This window comes from Chelonia mydas, chromosome 7 (genome assembly GCF_015237465.2).
Source record: "Chelonia mydas isolate rCheMyd1 chromosome 7, rCheMyd1.pri.v2, whole genome shotgun sequence".
Taxonomy (NCBI): Eukaryota; Metazoa; Chordata; order Testudines; family Cheloniidae; genus Chelonia; species Chelonia mydas.
Window position 1 is genome coordinate 18,358,412 of NC_057853.1, and position 19,716 is coordinate 18,378,127.

General features: G+C 40.8%; 1 protein-coding gene and 1 long non-coding RNA gene across 4 annotated transcripts in view; one reads left to right on the plus strand and one right to left on the minus strand.

Annotated features, from left to right (window-relative positions):
* Positions 1-16,658, plus strand: part of IRAK2 (interleukin 1 receptor associated kinase 2) — a 32,517-nt gene extending 15,859 nt beyond the window's left edge. The window contains exons 3-13 of the mRNA XM_007060004.4: positions 86-229; positions 716-822; positions 3,918-4,112; positions 4,513-4,577; positions 5,242-5,356; positions 6,342-6,451; positions 8,505-8,700; positions 10,061-10,123; positions 12,143-12,343; positions 12,489-13,002; positions 13,423-16,658. Coding sequence (XP_007060066.2) covers positions 86-229; positions 716-822; positions 3,918-4,112; positions 4,513-4,577; positions 5,242-5,356; positions 6,342-6,451; positions 8,505-8,700; positions 10,061-10,123; positions 12,143-12,343; positions 12,489-13,002; positions 13,423-13,547 — 1,835 coding nt within the window. The 3' untranslated portion in view covers positions 13,548-16,658. The remainder of the gene's footprint in view (positions 1-85; positions 230-715; positions 823-3,917; positions 4,113-4,512; positions 4,578-5,241; positions 5,357-6,341; positions 6,452-8,504; positions 8,701-10,060; positions 10,124-12,142; positions 12,344-12,488; positions 13,003-13,422) is intronic.
* On the minus strand, positions 3,123-19,520 carry LOC114019538. Of its 3 annotated transcripts, XR_005226091.1 has the most exons (6): positions 18,922-19,520; positions 14,061-14,181; positions 10,042-10,120; positions 9,875-9,937; positions 8,440-8,569; positions 3,123-3,690 (listed from the first exon to the last, which is right to left on the minus strand). It is a non-coding gene; the product is annotated as an uncharacterized LOC114019538 (long non-coding RNA). The 3 variants fall into 3 exon arrangements; XR_003564590.2 differs by lacking the exon at positions 14,061-14,181; XR_005226088.1 differs by lacking the exon at positions 14,061-14,181 and having other exon boundaries at positions 8,440-9,267.
* Positions 19,521-19,716: the final 196 nt, after the last annotated feature.

A 19,716-nucleotide genomic window follows, 5' to 3' on the forward strand; every position in this document is an offset into this window, starting at 1 on the left:
GAGCTCATTTTCTTGGTGTGGCTGTATGGGGGTTTTTTGTTTTAGTAATCTACATAGTTTAATTTTTTTCTTGTTTGTTTTGCAGGGGTATCAGTCTCTAATATTACTAATCCTGCCAGAGTACCATTAGAGTCACCTAAACAAGAGAGCATACCCTGTTATCCCACAGAAAACAAAAATAAAGCCAAAGAAAATGAGATTGGACCATCACCAGACTTACCAGCAGCTAGTAAGTAAAATAACATGAGATATATTTGTTTAATGGTGGAATTAATGTGTAGATAAGGACGGTTCGCACTCCCAACACAGCATAGATCCACTGTATTATGATGCAAACTCACCCTTTCCTATGGTTTGCCTTTACTACTGCTTATGTAACAAAGCCCTGAACTTCCTCCTGAGCTGTCTGTTCCTGATGTTTTCCTGGAAAGACCTCCAGTCTCTTTCTCTTTCTTTCTCTCTCCCTCCCTCCCTCCCTCCCTCCCTCGTCTTCAAGAGACTGAGCATTTTATATCCCTAAGCTGGAACTAAAGAGTTCCACCCTGCTAGGGTGAGTCAGAAGAACAAATCTCCACCCTCACACAATGTGCCTAGTCCTGATGGGCTGTCAACTGGTTTAGGGGACTTGAGAAAACAATCACAGAAACTGAACTATTCATACTTATAGTATCACAAAAATAATGCATTTCCCCATCACTGTTAACGTCATTTTCAGATCCAGTTTCTGGAGGAATCTCAGACTCACTCCCTTATCCACTACCTCCCCCAGAGGACCTTATGCACTCCCTACAATCAAATCCTCCTCATTCATCGAGTGTGAAGGTAAACCCCATAGTTTAAACCTCAATTTTCTGATGACAGTGAAAATTGCCTTTCATGCCATTCTGTGTTCCTTTAATTAAAAGGAATTTGTGTGCTTCCTTCTACCTGCATAAACTGTACAGTAACTCCTCACTTAACTTTGTAGTTATGTTGCTGAAAAATGCAACTTTAAGCGAATCCAATTTCCCCATAAGAATTAATGTAAATCGGGGGGGGGGGGTTAGGTTCCAGGGAAATCTCTTTTACCAGACGACACACTCTCTCTCAGTTTTAAACAAACAATTTAATAATGGTACACAGCGATGATGATTGTGAAGCTTGATTGAGGTGGTGACATCAGAGGGTGGGATATTTCCCAGGGGATGCCTTACTGCTAAATGATGAATTAGCATTTGGCTGAGCCCTCAAGGGTTAACTCATTGTTAATGTGGCCTCACACTCTACAAGGCAGCATGAATGGAGCGAGGGGAGACAGCATGGCAGACAGAGACACACACCCTGTGTGTAAGAGAGAGATGCGCATTGCTCCTTTAAGTATGCTGACCCCACTCTTAAGTACGCTGCCTTTTTAAGTTAATCAGCAAGCTGAGATGGCAGCTGTTGCCAGGAAGTTCCTGCTGTTCTGAGCCCTGTGATGTCGTCCCCCTCCCCCCACCCCGTGCTCTGTAGAAGATGGGGTAAGCAGGGTGCAGGAGTAGAGGGGAGGGGGACACCCTGACATTAGCCTCCCTCTTCCTCCCCCCTTTCCCCCACACAGCAAACAGGAGGCTCTGGAGGGCAGGAGCAGCACATGGCAGTGGGGGGAGGGAAAGCTGAACTGCCAGCAATTGATAGCCTGCTGGGCGGCTGCTGCACAGGAAACTTAGAGGAATGGGGAGCTGATGGCGGGGCTTCCGGTCCACCCTGGTTCCAAGCCTCCACCAGCTAGCTGCAACAGGCTGCTCTTCCTGCAAGCAGTGGACAAAGCAGGCGGCTGCCAAATGAGGTTCTAAGAGAGCATTGCACAACTTTAAACGAGCATGTTCCCTAACTGATCAGCAATGTAACAATGTTAACCGGGACGACTTTAAGTGAGGAGTTACTGTATATCTGTTGAAAACATGGTACCTAATTTCACAAGTTCTTGTTTGAAGAACTTGTACTGACTCTGCTGACTTCAGTTGATTTACCACTGAGAAGAACTAGGCTCATTAATGCCATTGCATATTACAAAGTCAGGTATGGGAAACGAATCTGGATGGCAACTGATTATGAGAGAATTCCCAATATGGTTACTGATGCAGAGCGGTAAAGGGTGCTTTTCACATTGCATTGTGCTGTGATCACACCAGACATGGAAATAAGGGGGGGATATTTATTTTTAGAAGTTTAAGAAAAGTTCCTAAGTGTGGTGGATTTGGGGACTCTAATTAAAAAAAAAAAAAAGAGTTTAGACTTTTATCAATATTTCCTACTAGATTCTAAAAATTTTGAAGGTTACATTTTAAACCTCTAAACCTCACTGACAATGTCCAATATAACATGATACAAGCATTCCAACCAGAGGAGGAGATGGCTGTAAATAAATGCAATGGTTCCAAAGATCCCTACTGGGAAGTTAGTGTTTTGCACCTTTGTATATTGAACAGATTTATCAAGCTCGGGATGTGGGAGCTGCACGCTAATATTTAAGCTATTTCTTCCTTTGTATGTATTGTGACTTATAATATCAAATGGAGCTGTTCATTCAGTAAAAAACACAGGAGCTGCCAAACAGGAACTGATATTGGACTGAAAAAAAAAAAATTTTGCAGTCAGTGCTAGATGCTTCAGAAGTAGGAGTAAAGCTCCTATCAAGCACCTAAATACAATATTTAATGTGTAACATGGAGAATATTTTTTCTTGATCCAGCTGATGATCAATTTATGCCTTGAAGCATGAGAATTGATGGTTCTTGTAACTTGACTTTTGGGTATGTCTATACTGCAACAGAAGACCTGCAGCTGGCTGGGGTCAGTTGACTGGGCTTGAGCTGTGGAGCTATAAAAATGCAGTGTAAACATTCAGGCTCGGAGATCCTCTGAGTGGTGAGGGTCCCAGAGCCCAGGTTCCAGTCCGAGCCCCAGTGTCTACGCTGCAATTTTATAGCCCCACGAGCCCGAATCAGCTGACCCAGGCCAGCCACAGCTGTGCCACAGATCTTTATCGCAGTGTAGACATACCTTTAGTGTCACTCCTGATGGTATTAATTCTTTAAATAAACATCAGATCATTTTAAAAAATCCAACTTGCTAAGCTATTTATTGAGAACAAGCCAAAGTAGATGGTTAAAATGTTTATTTTATAGCTGTGTGAAACTTTAGCAATGTAACTGAAATCACTCCACAACTGAGCTTATTTACATTTCCTTGTGAACTCTAAAATTGCCCTTTCACAAAAAAGTCACAACAAGTTTAAGAATGTTTCACTTGGAAATAGGACATTTTTCAGTGAAGGAGGACCCATTTTTGAGGCAAAGGAGTGAAACTTCTCCCAAAAATGAGCGACATTTTAATCCAGACTAAGCCTTTTTTGTAAGCCGAGTCTGTACGTACAACAAAATTCACATTTTCAACTGTGTTCAATGCAAATTCCCCCATTGTGCAAAATTTCTCACAACAGCAAAACTACCAAAACTGAATTGTGAAAAACCTAGGGACTGATCATGTAGAAGAGCAGTCACAATTTCACACAACCCGTGTTTATTTTGCTATCATGGAAGAGAAATTGTGGAGTAGAAAATGAACTCAGTAGGGATGTCAACATATCACAGACAGGGCTGAGAGGAATCCTGGATGTGAATTTTCTAACTTCAGGGGATATCCATATAGGACTCTCATCCTGGAGTCCTAGAAGACACAAGGAGTTTTGCCTATGTTAGAAATACAGGACTAGTTTTCTCAGAGCCTAGCCACACCACTAATTGGCCTTGGAACTGTGTTGTAATCAGGTTGGGGGCAACTGTGTTGTAACTGGGTCCTATCACTTGGCTGTGTTGAAAAGGCCCTTAAAGTCCTTAGCAGAGAGAGAAATCCATTGTTCCAGGGAAATAAACTTGTTTTTTTGTTATTTCTAGCCCTGTGGTTCTTCCAGTCCTTGGCAGGAAACGATTGCTGATCTCCCTAGTGGGAGCCTTTTGTGGACCCAGGGGGAAGTGATAAATGCTACCAATGGTTTCAGTGCGGAGAACAGAATTAACGAAGGTATTTTTGCTGAGGTCTACAAAGGTCAGAGACACAATGCAGTATACGTCATTAAAAGGCTTAAAGAGGCAAGTACCTACCCTTCCTCCTTTTCTTCATTTATGTTTGAAGGGGAATCATTTGTTAACATCTCCTAAACATTAACCGTTATCATTTAATACACCACAGACTAGTAATCAGAAATGCTGCATTATGGTGTTTTTAGGAGGGGAAATGATGTCTAGTTTAAAGCAAGATCCCACAAACCTTTATGCATGTGAGACCTTTTACACACATGAGTAGTCCTTTTGACTTCAATGGGACTACTAATGTGAGTAGTTACCTGCATGCATAATTGTTAGGAGGATAAAGTCTTTAGTTATTTATTTGCTATTCTACATATAAAATATGTTTTGGTTCTAGTTTAAATGAAGTCAGTGCTTATGACAGACAGTTGATTTTAGTGCATTTTTGTGGTGGTTTTCACAGATGGAATGTACAAGCCAGAATTCAACACAAAGATTCTTTCATACAGAAGTACAGATTTGCTTTCGGTAAGTAGCTATTTGGAAATTGGTTCTGGTCCGTCTGTCTGGGGATTAATAGATCTTTTACAAAACAAAAAGAAATAATCTGATTTGTGTTAAGGGCTAAATTTTGCCCTGTAGGCACCGCACTGTATTGAGGATGGTGTGGATCTGTACCAGGGTGACCAGATGTCCCCATTTTATAGGGACAGTCCTGATATTCGGGGCTTTGTCTTATATAGGTGCCTATTACCACCCTCTCCCCACATCCTGATTTTTCACACTAGCTATCTGGTCACTCTAATCTGTACTGACCCAGTAGGAGCTCTGGGAAGCAGCATGTCTCCATTGCTTCCAAAGTTCACCTACTTGCTGGGGGAGTGGAGCCACAGTGCTATTCTTTAAGCAGGTCCAGGGCAGCTCCTTTCTGCAGCTGAGCATCCCCCTCTAATTAGTGTGGAAGTGGATGGCACTATAGCCCCACTTCCTCTCTGCTGCAGTGTGAGCCTTGTGCACTCCTCATACTCAGCAATGTGCAACAATTGTGATTCTGCTGTGCTGTTGTGCTCCCAGGGACAGGAGTCAGTACACAGTCTAGTCTATATGTTGTCAGTTTGGTCCAGCACTGGAATTTTAAATTGTTTGTTTGTTCTCATTTTACTTGCTAATATTTGTTGATATTTGGCTTCAGGTGTTGTCACATTAACATTTTACAACTAGTGGGTTTCTCACTAGAAAGTGGATATCACTGTCTGATATACCCCTACATGGAAAATGGATCGCTTGAAAACAGACTACAGTGTCAGGTAAGCAGAGGATTTGGGTCCTATCGAAGTACTGTATGAAAAGCATTTGTATCTCTTTGAAAAATTTTACTATGTTCTTTGGGTTTTATGTAATATTCCTGCAATTTGGGCAAGATCTATATTCATGTTTTCTAGGAGAATTCAACACATCCTTGCCAGTACTCGGGGGGAGAGAATCTCTTCTTTACCTTTCCCACAGGAAGGGTAGCTTCTCTTCTTTCCTTTCCTCCCCCACCATGTGAATCATTAGCAACAGAAAAAAGGAGCATGAACATACATCAGTCACAAGTATTGGAAAGGCTGCAGGTCTTTTTACATACAAATCCGTTTTCTGCCACAAGGCAGGTCACCTGTACTGAGAGTTTCTGCCATGCAGCTTCTGTCTTCAGAAAAAGGAAGCTGTAAAATATGCAGCTATACAACACTATATGCATTAGATTTGGCAATATGTTGTTGAAAAATCAACTACAGTGTTCGGTTGTCAGAGTCGTGTGTTGAAATATAGTATGAAGTCAACTGTTTTAGGGGGAACAGCTTATGAGATGCTCAAATTCATTGTTCGAGCACTGTGCAGGGGAACTAGCAGGGCAATGGAAAGGACACTTGTGAATTCTTAAATAGGAACATAGGATTTACTGAACCAGATTAGATGACTGTCCTGCCTCCAGCAGTGGGCAATACCTTGTGTTCCAGAGGAAAGTGATCTCTGCCTCATCCGTACCGTCATCATGTAATGCAACACGCTGAGTGTGCAGTGCTGTATGTGGAGGGTGGGAGGATTCCTTCCTGACCCCGGCATAATTGGTTTCTACCCTGAAGCATGAGATTCGTTTACCCCATCTTGCTTCCAGTTAGGTTAGTGAGTGTTTTGCCAATGCTTGCAGTGAGGGAAGAAGAAAGTCTCTTGCTTGTAAAACTAACACTGTTTTGTGCTTCTTTCCATAAAAAGAAAAACATACCAACTCTCTTCCTACTTTTCTTCCAGGTTGGTTCTATGCCATTAACCTGGGAGAAACGCATCACAATTTCTATAGGACTTATCCGAGCCATTCAGTATCTCCATAACTTTGGGATTCTGCATGGGAATGTCAAGAGGTAGGGTTGCTAGCTTATCGACATATCTGCAACTCCCTGTCATTCAACTGTTTCCAGAATTTCAAAAAACAAAAATCACTGAAAGTCTTCAAGTCTGCATATGATCATTCCCCATACACATCTGCTTCCTGTTCTCTTGCTCTTTTTGATGTCTCCCCTCCACATTTCCTTTACCTCTCTTTTTAGTGTGGCAAAAGTATATTCTTCTGAAGTGTTTTCCGCCATTCCCTTCCACTTTTCCCCATAGGTAAAATTTCAAATATCCCCTATATTCCCCAGTATTGGAGAGTTGTTTGTTCCCTGAAAATGTCTGAGTTGTTCTGTACATGAAAGTTGTACCACCTTAACTATATCTATAGAGTTGAAGTGATACCATGGTCCACCCCTCTGGTGTGAATGCAGTTATATCACTATAAAGGTGTTTATACTGGTACAGCTACTCCCATATGGGAAGGGGAATAAGTTGTATCAGTATAAGGCACTTTTTTACTGTTGTGACTGTAACCACACAAGGGTTATACTGATTTGGTTATTTTGATTTAAAAAAAAAAAAATCTTACTCCTATCAGACATACTTAAATTAGTATTAAATTTGTGCATAGACCCAGCCTTACTCTTATACAAAATAATGTTTACAGCTCTGTTTTAAAATATACATTCTGTTAGTTCTTTTTAATCTTTGGGTTTCCAAGTTTGATCAGGGTTTAGGAATGCAAGTTCAAGGATAGCTGATTTTTCCTCAGACTACCATAAACTCTTCATTGTGCTCAACCATCTATTTAACTCCACTCTCCAATGTTTTTCTCCCACTGGTGTTAATGGAATCGTAGACTTCCAGGTGAAAAAGACCTAAGGGGTGACTTGATCAGTCTATAAGTACCTGCTGAGGGAACAGAAATTTGATAATGGGCTCTTCAACCTAGCAGACAAAGATATATAATAAGATTCAAAGGCTTGAAGCTAGACACATTTCAGACTGGAAACAGAGTGCACGTTTAACAGTGAGGGTAATTAACTGGAAATTCTTACCAAGGGTTGTGTTGATACTCATCACAGGCAATCTTTGAATTAAGATTGGATGTTTTTCTAAAAGATATGCTTTAGTACAAACAGGAATTAATTCAGGGAAGTCCATCAGCCTGTGTTATCCAGTAGGTCAGGCTCGATCACAATGGTCCCTTCTGGCCTTAGAATCTATTAATCTGTTAGGGCAAAATGTCCATTTGCTTGTGCCCTACAGCATGCGGCCTTTCATGGTATAACCTGTGACTAATATATGCTTTTTCGGTAATCATCAGAAAAAATGTATTTCCAGTTTTGTCAGGCAATGTTTTTTGTATCCCCATGCAGCTGGAAAGCAGAGTGCTCCTGTTCTTTGTGATGGCAGAAAGGTTTTAAATTACAGAATTTATCTGGTCTTTTTGCTTTGTTTTATCATGGGGCCATGTCCTGAGTTCCTTGCTCAGTTCTGATGAGGCAAAACTCATTTTGAGCTCATTTGGAGTCCATTGTGGTCACAGAATTTGGACTGAGTAAGGACTGAGTAAATGCGGAGAAAAGAACTCAGGATTTGCCTGACACACTGTGATCTTTCCAGAGAATGGGGGGAAAAAAACGAACAATTTCAGGTCTCTTCAACAGAGGAGTTCCCTATAGTCCATAAAACTGTTTAACTCAAAATCAAATGGGCCAAATTAATCCCTGATGATCCATGGTTTTCGAGGAACTTAAACCAGGAATGAAGATGACCCTATATATTTGCTAACAAACAATAAAATGTATACAACAAAACAATGTAGAATTAGATTAAATGGGAGGAAAACACTGCTACTGTCTGACTTTATTTTTGTTTTTAAAAAAAAAAAAACATTCTGGTCTATGATTTATATCTCCATTCACTATCCCTTTTCAACATACAAGACTGGAATCTCTAAAAGAGAATTTGCATAAAGAAGCCCTTAAATGTACTTTCTAAAATCACATCTTACCATAAGACTCTACATTCCGGTGTGAATGGATTGATCACTATTGGTATTTGTCTTACTTTATGCAGCTCCAATGTTTTGCTGGATGAAAACTTCACACCAAAACTTGGACATTCCGGTCTCCGACTGTATTCTGTGGAAAAAAAATCAGACTATGCTGTGATGAAAACCAAAGTTTTACAAGCTTCCCTCACTTACCTGCCAGAAGATTTTGTCAGGCATGGACAGCTAACACAAAAAATTGACATCTTTGGTTGTGGAATAGTAAGTTGTCTTTTTTTATATATATATTAACCTTTGCTATTACAGTTTGCAGATATCTGGTTATATTCTGTGCACATAGGTTTTTTTTCTCATATATCTGATCAAGTTTTTCAAACATAAGACACTCAGATCAGCTGGAGATTTAATATCCATTCAATAAAAACCAATGAAAGAGAGCCAAATTCTTCCCTGAAATGCATACATGCGACTCTGATTTAGATCACATAATTCGATGGAATGGCTAGTAGAGAAAAACATAGGTACCGTCTACAAGATCTTTTCTGCAGAGTTTAGTGTTTATAAATAGGAACAAAAGGAAGTTAACATCATCAGAAAAAACTTCCCAGCTTGTGGTGTATCCAAGTCCTGTGATCCTGGGTCTGGATCCCTGATCTTCCCAAAGGTGTTCTTCCTGCTTTGTCTCCCAAGAAACCAATTGATACTCCTTCATATCAACACATGAAAGGAGAGGAGGAAATTGTGTTTGAATTTATCCATGATGAATATAGGTTTAGGTAGTGCCTTCTATCTTGTTAGAGAGTCATCCACACAAGGTCAGAGTATGATCTATAATCTCAAAAGTGTGGTTATGATCAATTCAGTACCATATAGTATTGTCGGGTGCTCATAGTCAGAAAAACGGATATGCGAACATGTTACCACCTTATTCAGTAAAGATGCCAGTTTTGTCTGTGTTCAAGTCATGTGCTGACTTCACGGAATGTTGCAAACATGTTTTTAACCCTGTTCATCCTCCAAATCCAATACAGTGTGGGTTAGAGTGAGCTGGATTATACTCGGCTTTGTGCAAAATCTGCAAAATTATCACTACATTCTAGTTGCAAAATCTTTGATTGGTTTTAGTGGAAGAAGCAGAAAGACCATAGCTTGGTTCTCAGTTCTTGTTCAATTTGCACTATTGGACTTTGGAAAAATCATCTTTCGGTTTGAAAACTAAGCAAACGTGGTATAGAAGCCACTGAGAGAGAATAAATATGATGGCCTACAATATCATTTTTTAAAAATTCTAGTTGTACTTTAAATTTTCATTTCTGTATAGAGTATTGTTACATCTGTTCAGTGAACCCTATAGAACAGAATGACCATCTACTGCCCCTACAGCGTAATATTTAAAGATAGGCCCAAGCCACAAAATATGGATTTGGATCTGTACCTGGTTCCAAACTCTCTCTCAAAGGTTATTCAGATCTGGAGTGCTGGTTTGTGCCCATCTTATCTAAGAATGTAGGAAAAATAGAGCATTTTAAGCTAACAGGTAAATATTCCTTTAGTTACAATGTCCAGTTTTTTAGAAGAAGCCATCTAAATAAATTGTCTTACCTATAAAAATGTTCTCTAGGTTTTAGCAGAGATGCTGACAGGCACTAAGGCAATGGATGAAGGAAGAACCCCTATTTATCTGGTAAGAGAAAAGCAAAATAAATGACACCGGCCTGGTGTAACCCTTGCAAACAGTGCTACTGTAATGAAATTAGTTTGAGTGCAAAACTAAATACAGAGTTTGTTGCATACTGTACTCCTGGGGGAATTCTGCACCACTGCACAGTGCAGAATTTGCGCAGAATTCCATGCTTCTCCCACAGAATTGGGGCTGCAGAGCTTCTGGCCACCACTAGGGGCCAATGGACTCTGCAGAGCCCAGCTCACAGTGAGCAAAGCACCCAGCCTGGCAGGAATGGAGGCTCTGCATGCTTTGGGTACCCAGCTTGATCTCATTCTCCCGGTGATGGGAGAGACCCAGCTCTGGGAAAGGGTGAGGAAGGGCAGGGCTGCACCACACCATGTCCCCTGGCAGGACAGTAAAGAAGCTGGAGGGGGAAGGATGCAAAGGCCGAGGGAGTCCAGGTATCTGGGCTGGGGGCTGCCCCACAGCTGGGCTCTTTGGGGATGGGGTGCAGTTGTCTGGGCTCTTGGGGTGCCCTAAAGTTAGGCTCTGGGAGAAGGGGAGTGCTGGTGGCTGGGCTCTGGGAGGAGGGAAGTGCTGGTGGCTGGGCTGGGGGGTGCCCCATGGCTGGGCTGTGGGCGGAGGGGAGTGCAGGTGTCTAGGCTCTGGGGGAGGTGGGTGTGGGTGTCTGGGCTCTGGGGCCCCATACAGCCCCCTCCAGCACCCCACAACTGGAACTGGGTTGTCATAGGAGTTTCTTTAACTCTGTACTCCAGGGGAATCTTTTTTGTTGTTGTGTGTATTGTTGACATACGTGTTGACAGGTATTTTGAAATAAATTACCAAAATAATTGAGACCAGAGTGGTTATATTGTGGTGTTTTGACAAAATATGCAGAATTTTAAAATACTGTGGACAGAATTTTTAATTTTTTTAGCGCAGAATTCCCACAGGAGTAATACTGGCAAATTTATAACTCCTAAAGAGCTGCTGCGTAGAAGCCAAACCTTGGTTCTGTTGAAGTCCAGTGGCAAAACTCTAGCTCACGTCAATGAGAGCAGAATGAATGCTCCAGTTTTAATATTGCTCCTGATTGTATATGAGCTGCTGCAACGTCACTAGCGTTTAGATACCCACATGTTTAGAGGGAGCAGCTCTGTTTTGAAATTGTAACTATTCATATTCTTGAATCAGGAAGGTCTGCATTGAATAGTGAAACGTAAGTAGAAGGTGAATCATAATGGGCTAATGTGCTGTATTTATGGCTAGGTGTACTCATCAGTATTTTGTACACAGACACATCACTGAATGTGTACTTGGAGCTGTGGAGATTACTTTAACAAACTCAAAATAAATTTGGGTCAGTTCACATAATTGTGACAAAATGAATGCTCCTTTTTGTGTGAATAAAACCAGACCCTGTTTATTCCCTTGCACAAGTGGTACTTTCCTTTTGTGCTGTCATGCCCCTGAAACATTGAGTAAGAGGGGAAGGAAGTGAACCCTCGCCTTGTCATTCATTCCTTGCTAAATGCTTCAGCAACTTTCTAATGGATACCAAAAGTGAAGAAGATGACAAGTCTCAGTGAAAAGTTCATTAGCAGAGACAAGAGGTTTCTGATTTTGTTGATGGATGTTTAGAAAAGGTAATTAACACACTTAGGCTGCTGTACATTGCATTGATTTTTTTTTATCACTGGCCTGATAATATTGAGAGGCCTGCCTGGAACTGCTGGAGCCTGGTATAATGAAGCATTGCCTGCATGCCTACAGACCTCATGAAGCACAGAGTATCAGACTCTGCTGTTAAAACACAGATTTCTACCATTCGAGCTAAAGGAGAATTTCCTTGGGCTTTTATCTTTTGTAAGTCAGTCACTAGGAGGCACTAGTATGCGTACACTAGCTAGCACATTACACAGGGTATAGCAAGTACTCGGGGAGTGTCTTAAGTTCTTAAAGGGTTGGATAGGAATGAATAATTTTCTTTGACAAATCATTTTCCTCTTAACCAGTGTATCTCTTCCTCTTGAACAGAAAGATGCAATTGCTGATGAAATTCAAGCAGCAAAAGAAAGTTCATGCTCCAAGCACAAAACCTTTGAAAATCTTGCTGCCAAGGAAATATGCTGCAAATATCTAGACAGGAAGGTGGGACACTTGCCATCAGAAATTGCTGTTCATTTTGCCACTGCTATCTGCCTTTGTCTGCGGAAAAAGAATCTTGACATAGCAGAGGTAAGTGTTGTATGCCCTACTAGCCTTACATACCAAGGTCTAAGCCAAAGCACCCAAATGTGATTTCATTATTTTTTTAATGTCCACCAAGGAGAAGGATGTGGGCACTGATTAACTGCTTACCAGATGTTGTTGCTCTGAACAGGTGTATGAAATGATGGAAATGGCTGAACATAAAATAAGAGATCACAGCATTCTTGATGGCAGCACTTTTTCTGGATTCTCCATTAATACCCCAGAAGAAACAGATGATGAGACAGCTAGTTACAATTATGGTTCTTCAGGTGATAGCAATGAGGACAGTGCAACAGCAAGGTCCCTGAAGTGTGCAAATTCATCCCCACCTTTACTAAGAGTCATGCCACCTGAAATGTACAATGGACAGATGTCACAGGTCCCTTGTGAATCGGATGAATCAAGTAGTTTTGTTTGGGATCCTGTGGAGGGTTCTGCATATGGCCCACCTAGCCGTGGCTGTACTGATCCAGAAAATGCCACATCCTCATATTCCGGGAGAAATGATGAAATATGTACTGGTGGCTTCCAAGAAGGAAATGTGGCATCCAATGAAAATAAAAACACGTTGGAAATGGTATTTCCTGCAAAAAGAATGGTTTCTTCAACCAATGCAATCCTTGACCCTTCATGTTCTTCACAAGGTAAATAAGTATTTTTTGGGAGTGAAAGGCTGAGTTCAGATCATTCAGTATGTAACCATTAAATTATCATGACACAATGTCTCCAATTGTGTTACCATGACCACAATATTTATATAAGGTGCTCAGCTACTATGGTGATAGGCAAAATATAACTGCCTAAAAAGACTGATAGATCACTCCTGCAGTCTTTGAAAAAACACTTCCTTTTATACATTTCAGCATATTTTGTCTCCTTGGTTATTATGTTACCAATTAATTTATAGAGGCAATTAAAATCTAGTTTTTCAATTTAATTTCTTGTTTAGAAGTCAAATTTAAGCGAATTAGAATGGTTCCCCTCTCCCAAATTATATGTAATATCAGTGCGTTAGCCACAGATGGATTTTTGCTAAATATTTGGGCCTTTTTTCCCCCCCGCAGGATTAGCCAAAGAAACCTCCTGGGAAATAAAGATCAATGATAAAAAAAAGAAGCTTATGGAAAATATTTTACTATATGAAGAAGAAAAGTTAAACAGCTCTGAACTCTTTGAGTCTCAAATATGAGTGAATTATCAGGAATGCCATCTTGGAAGAAGAAATTGGGAATCTTTTTCCGGTAGCAAGATGGTAAAAGCTAAACCACACATTTCATGTACGGTTAAGTAGGATGTTTTCAACAGACATGTTAACTCTCTTTGGAGAAAAAGAATAGCCACATCTCAGGTGATTCCAAGAGAACGTCTGCTACAGTGTAGATTAAAGCAGAATGCAACTTTTATGATCAGAAAAATTAGCATTGACCTCTTTCTCCTTGCCTTACTATGCTGAAAAAAATTAACATTGGCAAACTGAGACAATTGCTTGAATTAGCTTAGGGCAAGCTCTGTTTTGCACTGCACTTCACAAAGCATTTGTGTACAATATATTTCTTTTATGAAAAATTAGGATCCTGCACACTATACAGCAGGCATTCATTACATACTAGTTGGCAGTACACTGTAATATCCATTGCATCTAGCATACACAGGGTGATCAATGAACTTTTCATTTTTTCAAAACCAAGTAACTAAAATGTACCTAGTTTCATATAATCTTATTCCACGTTCTTGATTGCACTCCATATCCTAGATGATGTGGTGGGTGTTATGTTTTTTAAGGAAAGTTCTCTGAATTCCGTATGATTCCATTTCCAGCTGCACTGCATTGAAAACAGATGTTTGGACAATTTTAGATGTCACTGATGGTATGCTCTGGAACTGTACATATGAACATGTAGTATCAAAAAGCTACACTGAGATTGTGTACACTGACTCCCTTTGTAGCCTTGAGAAAGTCATTTAATCTCTCTGTGCCTTAACCTATTTTGCAGATTAGAAAATTAATACCTCACTAGGCCGTTTTGAGAGTTGTATAGCATTTTACAAACGTTAGTTAAGTGCTATTAATGTGATTACTTGTTTCATACTGTAGCTTTGGTTGTAAATGTATATTTTGGATTTTGATATAATTCAATATTTTAATTTAAAACCTATTTAATTTTTTATGCAACACTTGAGTTTGGATTTGTAAAGGGCCTGACGCAATGATTAAAACAATCAACTAAAGATTAGTTAGTTAAAGGGCTGGATCTTGAAGCCTTTACTCACTTGAGTAGTCCTAGTGAAGTAGCTGATTTCAGTTGCCTGCTCACTTGATCAAGAGCTGCAGAATTAGGCCCAGTGTTTGTGATCACTTTGAAGAGGAAAAATGCTAAATATTATACTAGAAAGCATGGATGCTACTTCTATTTATTTTCAAGAGGAAACCTCCTCAAGAACATCAGTGCCATTCTTACTCCTTTTTTCTTTTACCTTGTAACAGAATCCTCTAATCCAGCATAAGGAAATAAAACTTTATAATAGGAAAAAAGGACCTTCGGAACCATATAGCTCAGCTTTCTGCTGTGGGTAACCTCTAATATGTACTTGGGGAACATTCCCATTACAATTTGAGCAAGCAAGGAATGCAGGATTGGGCCTTGTATGTGATTATGGAAAGGTATAATTTTCTTAGATGTACAATAAGGCCTTCGCATTCAAGTCCCTTCTGAGGACCTAGTTCTATGAAGACTTCTACACATAACTCGCCAACTGACAATGGTAGGAGGAACTGTGGTAGACTATATATCTAAAAAACCCAAATATTGCCTTTGTCCAAATACTGCCTTACCAAAGTGGGGCAAGATCAACTGTCAACTCGCATGATCTGCCCCAGTCCACTACCTTTCATCTGCCTAGGGTGTTGTGTATGTTTTCTTTGGTCTTTTTCTTGTGCAAGGCCTCGTTCTTGCATTGGTAGCTGATTTCAGTGGGTGTCCGTTCAGGCACAGCAGTCCATCCACACATTAAGAACATCAGAATGGCCATACTGGGTGAGACCAAAGGTCCATCTAGCCCAGTATCCTGTCTTCCAACAATGGCCAATACCAGGTGCCCCACAGAGAATGAACATCAAGTGATCCATCCACTGTTGCTCATTCTCAGCTTCTGGCAAACAGAGGCTAGGGCCACCATCTCTGCCCATTCTGGCTAATTGCCATTGATGGACCTATCCTCCATTAACTTATCTAGTTCTTTTTTTGAACCGTGTTATAGTCTTGGCCTTCACAACATCCTCTGGCCAAGTTCCATAGACTGACTGTGCGTTGTGTGGAAAAAATACTTCCTTTTGTTTTCAACTTGCTGCCTATTAATTTCATTTGGTGACCCTTAGTTCTTGTGTTATGAGGAGTAAATAATACTTCCTTATTTACTTTCTCCACGCCAGTCATGATTTTATACACTTCAATCTTTAGTCCTACCTCTTTAGTCATCTCTTTTCCAAGCTGAAACGTCCCTGTCTTATTAATCTCTCCTCATATGGAAGCCATTCCATACCCCTAATCATTTTTGTTGCCCTTTTCTGAACTTTTTTCAGTATATCTTTTTTGAGATGGAGCAACCATATTTGCAAACAGTATTCAAGATGTACCATGGATTTATATAGAGGCAATATTTTCCGTCTTATCTGTCCCTTTCTTAATGATTCCCAACATTCTGTTTGCTTTTTTGACTGCTGCTGCACATTGTGTGAATGTTTTCAGAGAACTATCCACAGTGACTCCAAGATCTTTCTTGAGTGGTAACAGCTAATTTAGACCCCTTACCCAGTGCAGTATCAGGACTTCAGTTTTTTGGGGCAAGGACCACGCCTTCTATTTGTACAGTGCCTAGCACACTGTGGGCACTACCAGAAGCAAATAAGTATAATTTAACTTATCCTTTCAATGTGACAATCTTATACCAGGTCCTCAGGTGGATACCTACACTAGTAACTGACTAGTAAGTTAACTGAATAGTAAGTTCCTGACTATAAGTGCCTAATCAAATTACTAATATCCATAAATATATTTTCTAGATGTTTTCTGGTATTAAATTTATTACTGGTTTAAAAATACAAAGAAAAAATAAATTATGTGGACATTTTTTATAAATAATTGAGTGTTTATTTTAAGATATTCACTAACTGTTCTGAAGTAATATAACCTGGATGACCTATTATTTTATACCTTGGGGTATACAGTGTTTGCCTCTCTATGTAACTTGCTTAGTGTAATGTACACTGGAATTTTATTAAAATCTATATATTTTGAATAAACTTGGGGGGGAAGCCCTTTCTGTAAGTCCTGCCTTTACAAAATGTATAGGACAGCAAAAATTGTTCCAAACCACCTTTTTTGGCAACTTCCTGTCTTCAGAGAGCAGCTCAAAGTATCCCTACCTGTACAGAGTGCAGTTATTATTTGTTTTGTGGTAACAGCTAGGGCCCCCAGTCATAGATCAGGATTTCATTTTGCTAGGTGCTATGCAAACAATACTTACTCCATCCTCTTTAGAAGGCCCCTTCTATTAAGCAGTTGATTTTTGTTGGTCCTTTGAGCAGTCACTTAAGACAGATTTCACTCTATATCAATCTTGGCTCAGTCTTAGGACATAATTACTTTATTTAGTTATCAATTATATTTACTTCTCACAGCTTAGCTTTGTGTCCCTCAGTGTGCTGTATGTATATGGAGTTGTAGCCCGAATTGAAGGGAAAGAGACTACAAAATGTACTAAATTTTGACACAATTGCTCCTTCATGCTGAATGTCATAGGCAGGTCACACAATACAAATCGAAAATAACAGTGATGATTTCTGAATTAATGTCATATAGCTAAGGACATTGCAAGGGTGCAACGAAATGGAACATTAGGGACTGAGCATCATTCTATGCCAGTGGTTCTCAACCTTTCCAGACTACTATGCCCCTTTCAGGAGTCTTGCATACCTCCAAGTTTCACCTCACTTAAAAACTACCTGCTTACAAAATCAGACATAAAAATAGGAAGTGTCACAGCACACTATTACTGAAAAATTGTTTACTTTCTCATTTTGTCTGTATGAAATTTTAGTTTAGTTGACTTCACTAGTGCTTTTTATGTAGCCTGTTGTAAAACTAGAAAAGGCCTAGAGATGTATTGATGGACCCCCTCAAAGACCTCTGCATACCCCAGGGGACACATACCCCTGGTTGAAAACCACTGTTCTCTGCTAATGATTGGTGATGAAGTTAAAAATTCATGGACATATTAGGCTAATTTCAGTCTCTTGTCAGTATAATGTAAAGCTGAAAGTAAATGTAGATGTCCAGTTGAAGTAGCATTTCCCGTGGTTAAGCTAGGAGGGCATTTAAATATGTAATCTATGAAGAAAGTATTACTGGCCAGCTTTCCAAAGATATTAATGGTTGTTCTAACAGACTCACTCACACATTTTTCTGGTCTCATAGACTATTTTATCTGCATCTTAAAATGACACTTTAGTGTTACAAAACTTGCATCTGACAAAATTAACTGTATTTTTTTACTGGGCAGTGGTGAAAGGGGTGGATATTCTACAAGCTGACATTTACTAAGAATCAAATTGATCCTTTCCTGGCTCCACTTTGCATTAGATATTATACAAACACCATTTATTTTAGTAACTATTAACAAATTCCCTAAAGTAAGAAATTGAAACACATTATAAGGCCTTACCCTAAAGTGAGAAAACACAGAAATGAAGTTGAAATATGTCAACCATTATTAAACAAAATATTCTATTGATGGCTATTAGCAAACTAAACATTTAGGACATGGTACTGCAGAGAGTACACATGTAAAATTCCCACTGAAGTCAAAAGGAATTTTGCCTGCTTAAGGATTTCAAGATCTATCCTTAAATAGTGCATTTTTAAGGAGAGAAAATAACTACAGTATCTTTAAAGGGGAAAATATTGGCAGCAAATGATACATTGCCTCTCAGTTCTGCCATTCTTTGATAAACTTTATGGAATTCAGTGTTTTTTATATACTGCTCCCCGCCCATTCACCCCTACACACAGCTGGCTGGAGAACCTCGTCAGATGTAGCTGGCAATGAAAAATTTTGCTCAAAACCAGAAAAAGTGTGACAGTGTGTGTAATGGACAGAATGAAGAAAAAAAGATAACAGTGGGAGCGAGAAGAAGAGGTAATGGAATGATGGACTGGCAGAGCAAACAAATTATAAAGAATTTGCAAAGGTTGTAAAAGCTGTAGCCCCTGTGCTGAAAATATATCACTTATTGTGTATGCTATAGTGTACATCATTCTGACATAAGCGGATGGTTGGGTGAGTATAAAAACATCTGTGCAGCTTCTGAGAAGATCAGGTATTTTCTTAGTGACACAGTATATTTTGCTTTGCCTGTATTATTTTGTAATAAGGTATTAAATCACCAAGAATTAGTTTATCACTACAGCACTCACAAAACCACATCTCCAAAACCTGACCCCAGAAACTTTATATAATTCCACAAAGTCACACCATAGGGCTCAAGCCTGTAAGTATCCTCTCACCTGTAAATATCCAGGATAACTTGTTGCTCCAAAGCACGAAGCGGGAGACAGCCAATCCAGGGAGCAATTCTGAAAGGCGGCCTCTGCCCCAGCGCCTGCTGTGCAGTGCTTTTCCCATAGCTTTTGTCCCTGAGCCTCAGCATACATAACCTAGGAGCTCCATTCCCACTGAACATTGTTTAAAAGCCACACGTTTATTTATAATTTAACAGGAAATTGCACAAAGCCCCCAGAGGCTGTTGCAAAACCCTCCCTCTCCCTGGGAACGTTCTGAGCCACGCTCGCTCTCCGTGACTGCTAGTAGGAGGGGTCCAGTGCCGGGCAGGGGACGGCCCCCCTCCCCCTTTTTTTGAGGCACACCCCTCGATCGCGCAGGGCAGGGCAGGCCCCGGGGGACGGGGGAAAGAGCAGCGGGCTTCAACCTGCCGCACGCGCACGCAGCCCGCGGCAGGCCCCCGTCCCTGCTGCGGCGCAGGTCACGTGACACCGCCCCGCGAGGGCCCAGTGCCCGCCACCCGCTCTCCCGCGCCTACCCAGCCTGAGCGCCCGCGAGCTCAGGGGCGGGGCCAGCCGGTAAGAGACCCGCCCCTCTCGGATCGCGCCCCTTTTCGCAGCCTGTCCCTGCCGAGGCGATGAGAACGCCAGGGCGGGGCTCGCAGGGATGGAGAGGGGGCGGGCGCCCCTGCTGGCCCCTTCTCTGGCTCCCTCCACCCAGGGCCCGTAGCCTGGACCCTCCCCGCCGGGCGCCGATCCCGAGCGGTCTGCCCCCGGCGTGGCTCCCTCAGCCGCTGTGGC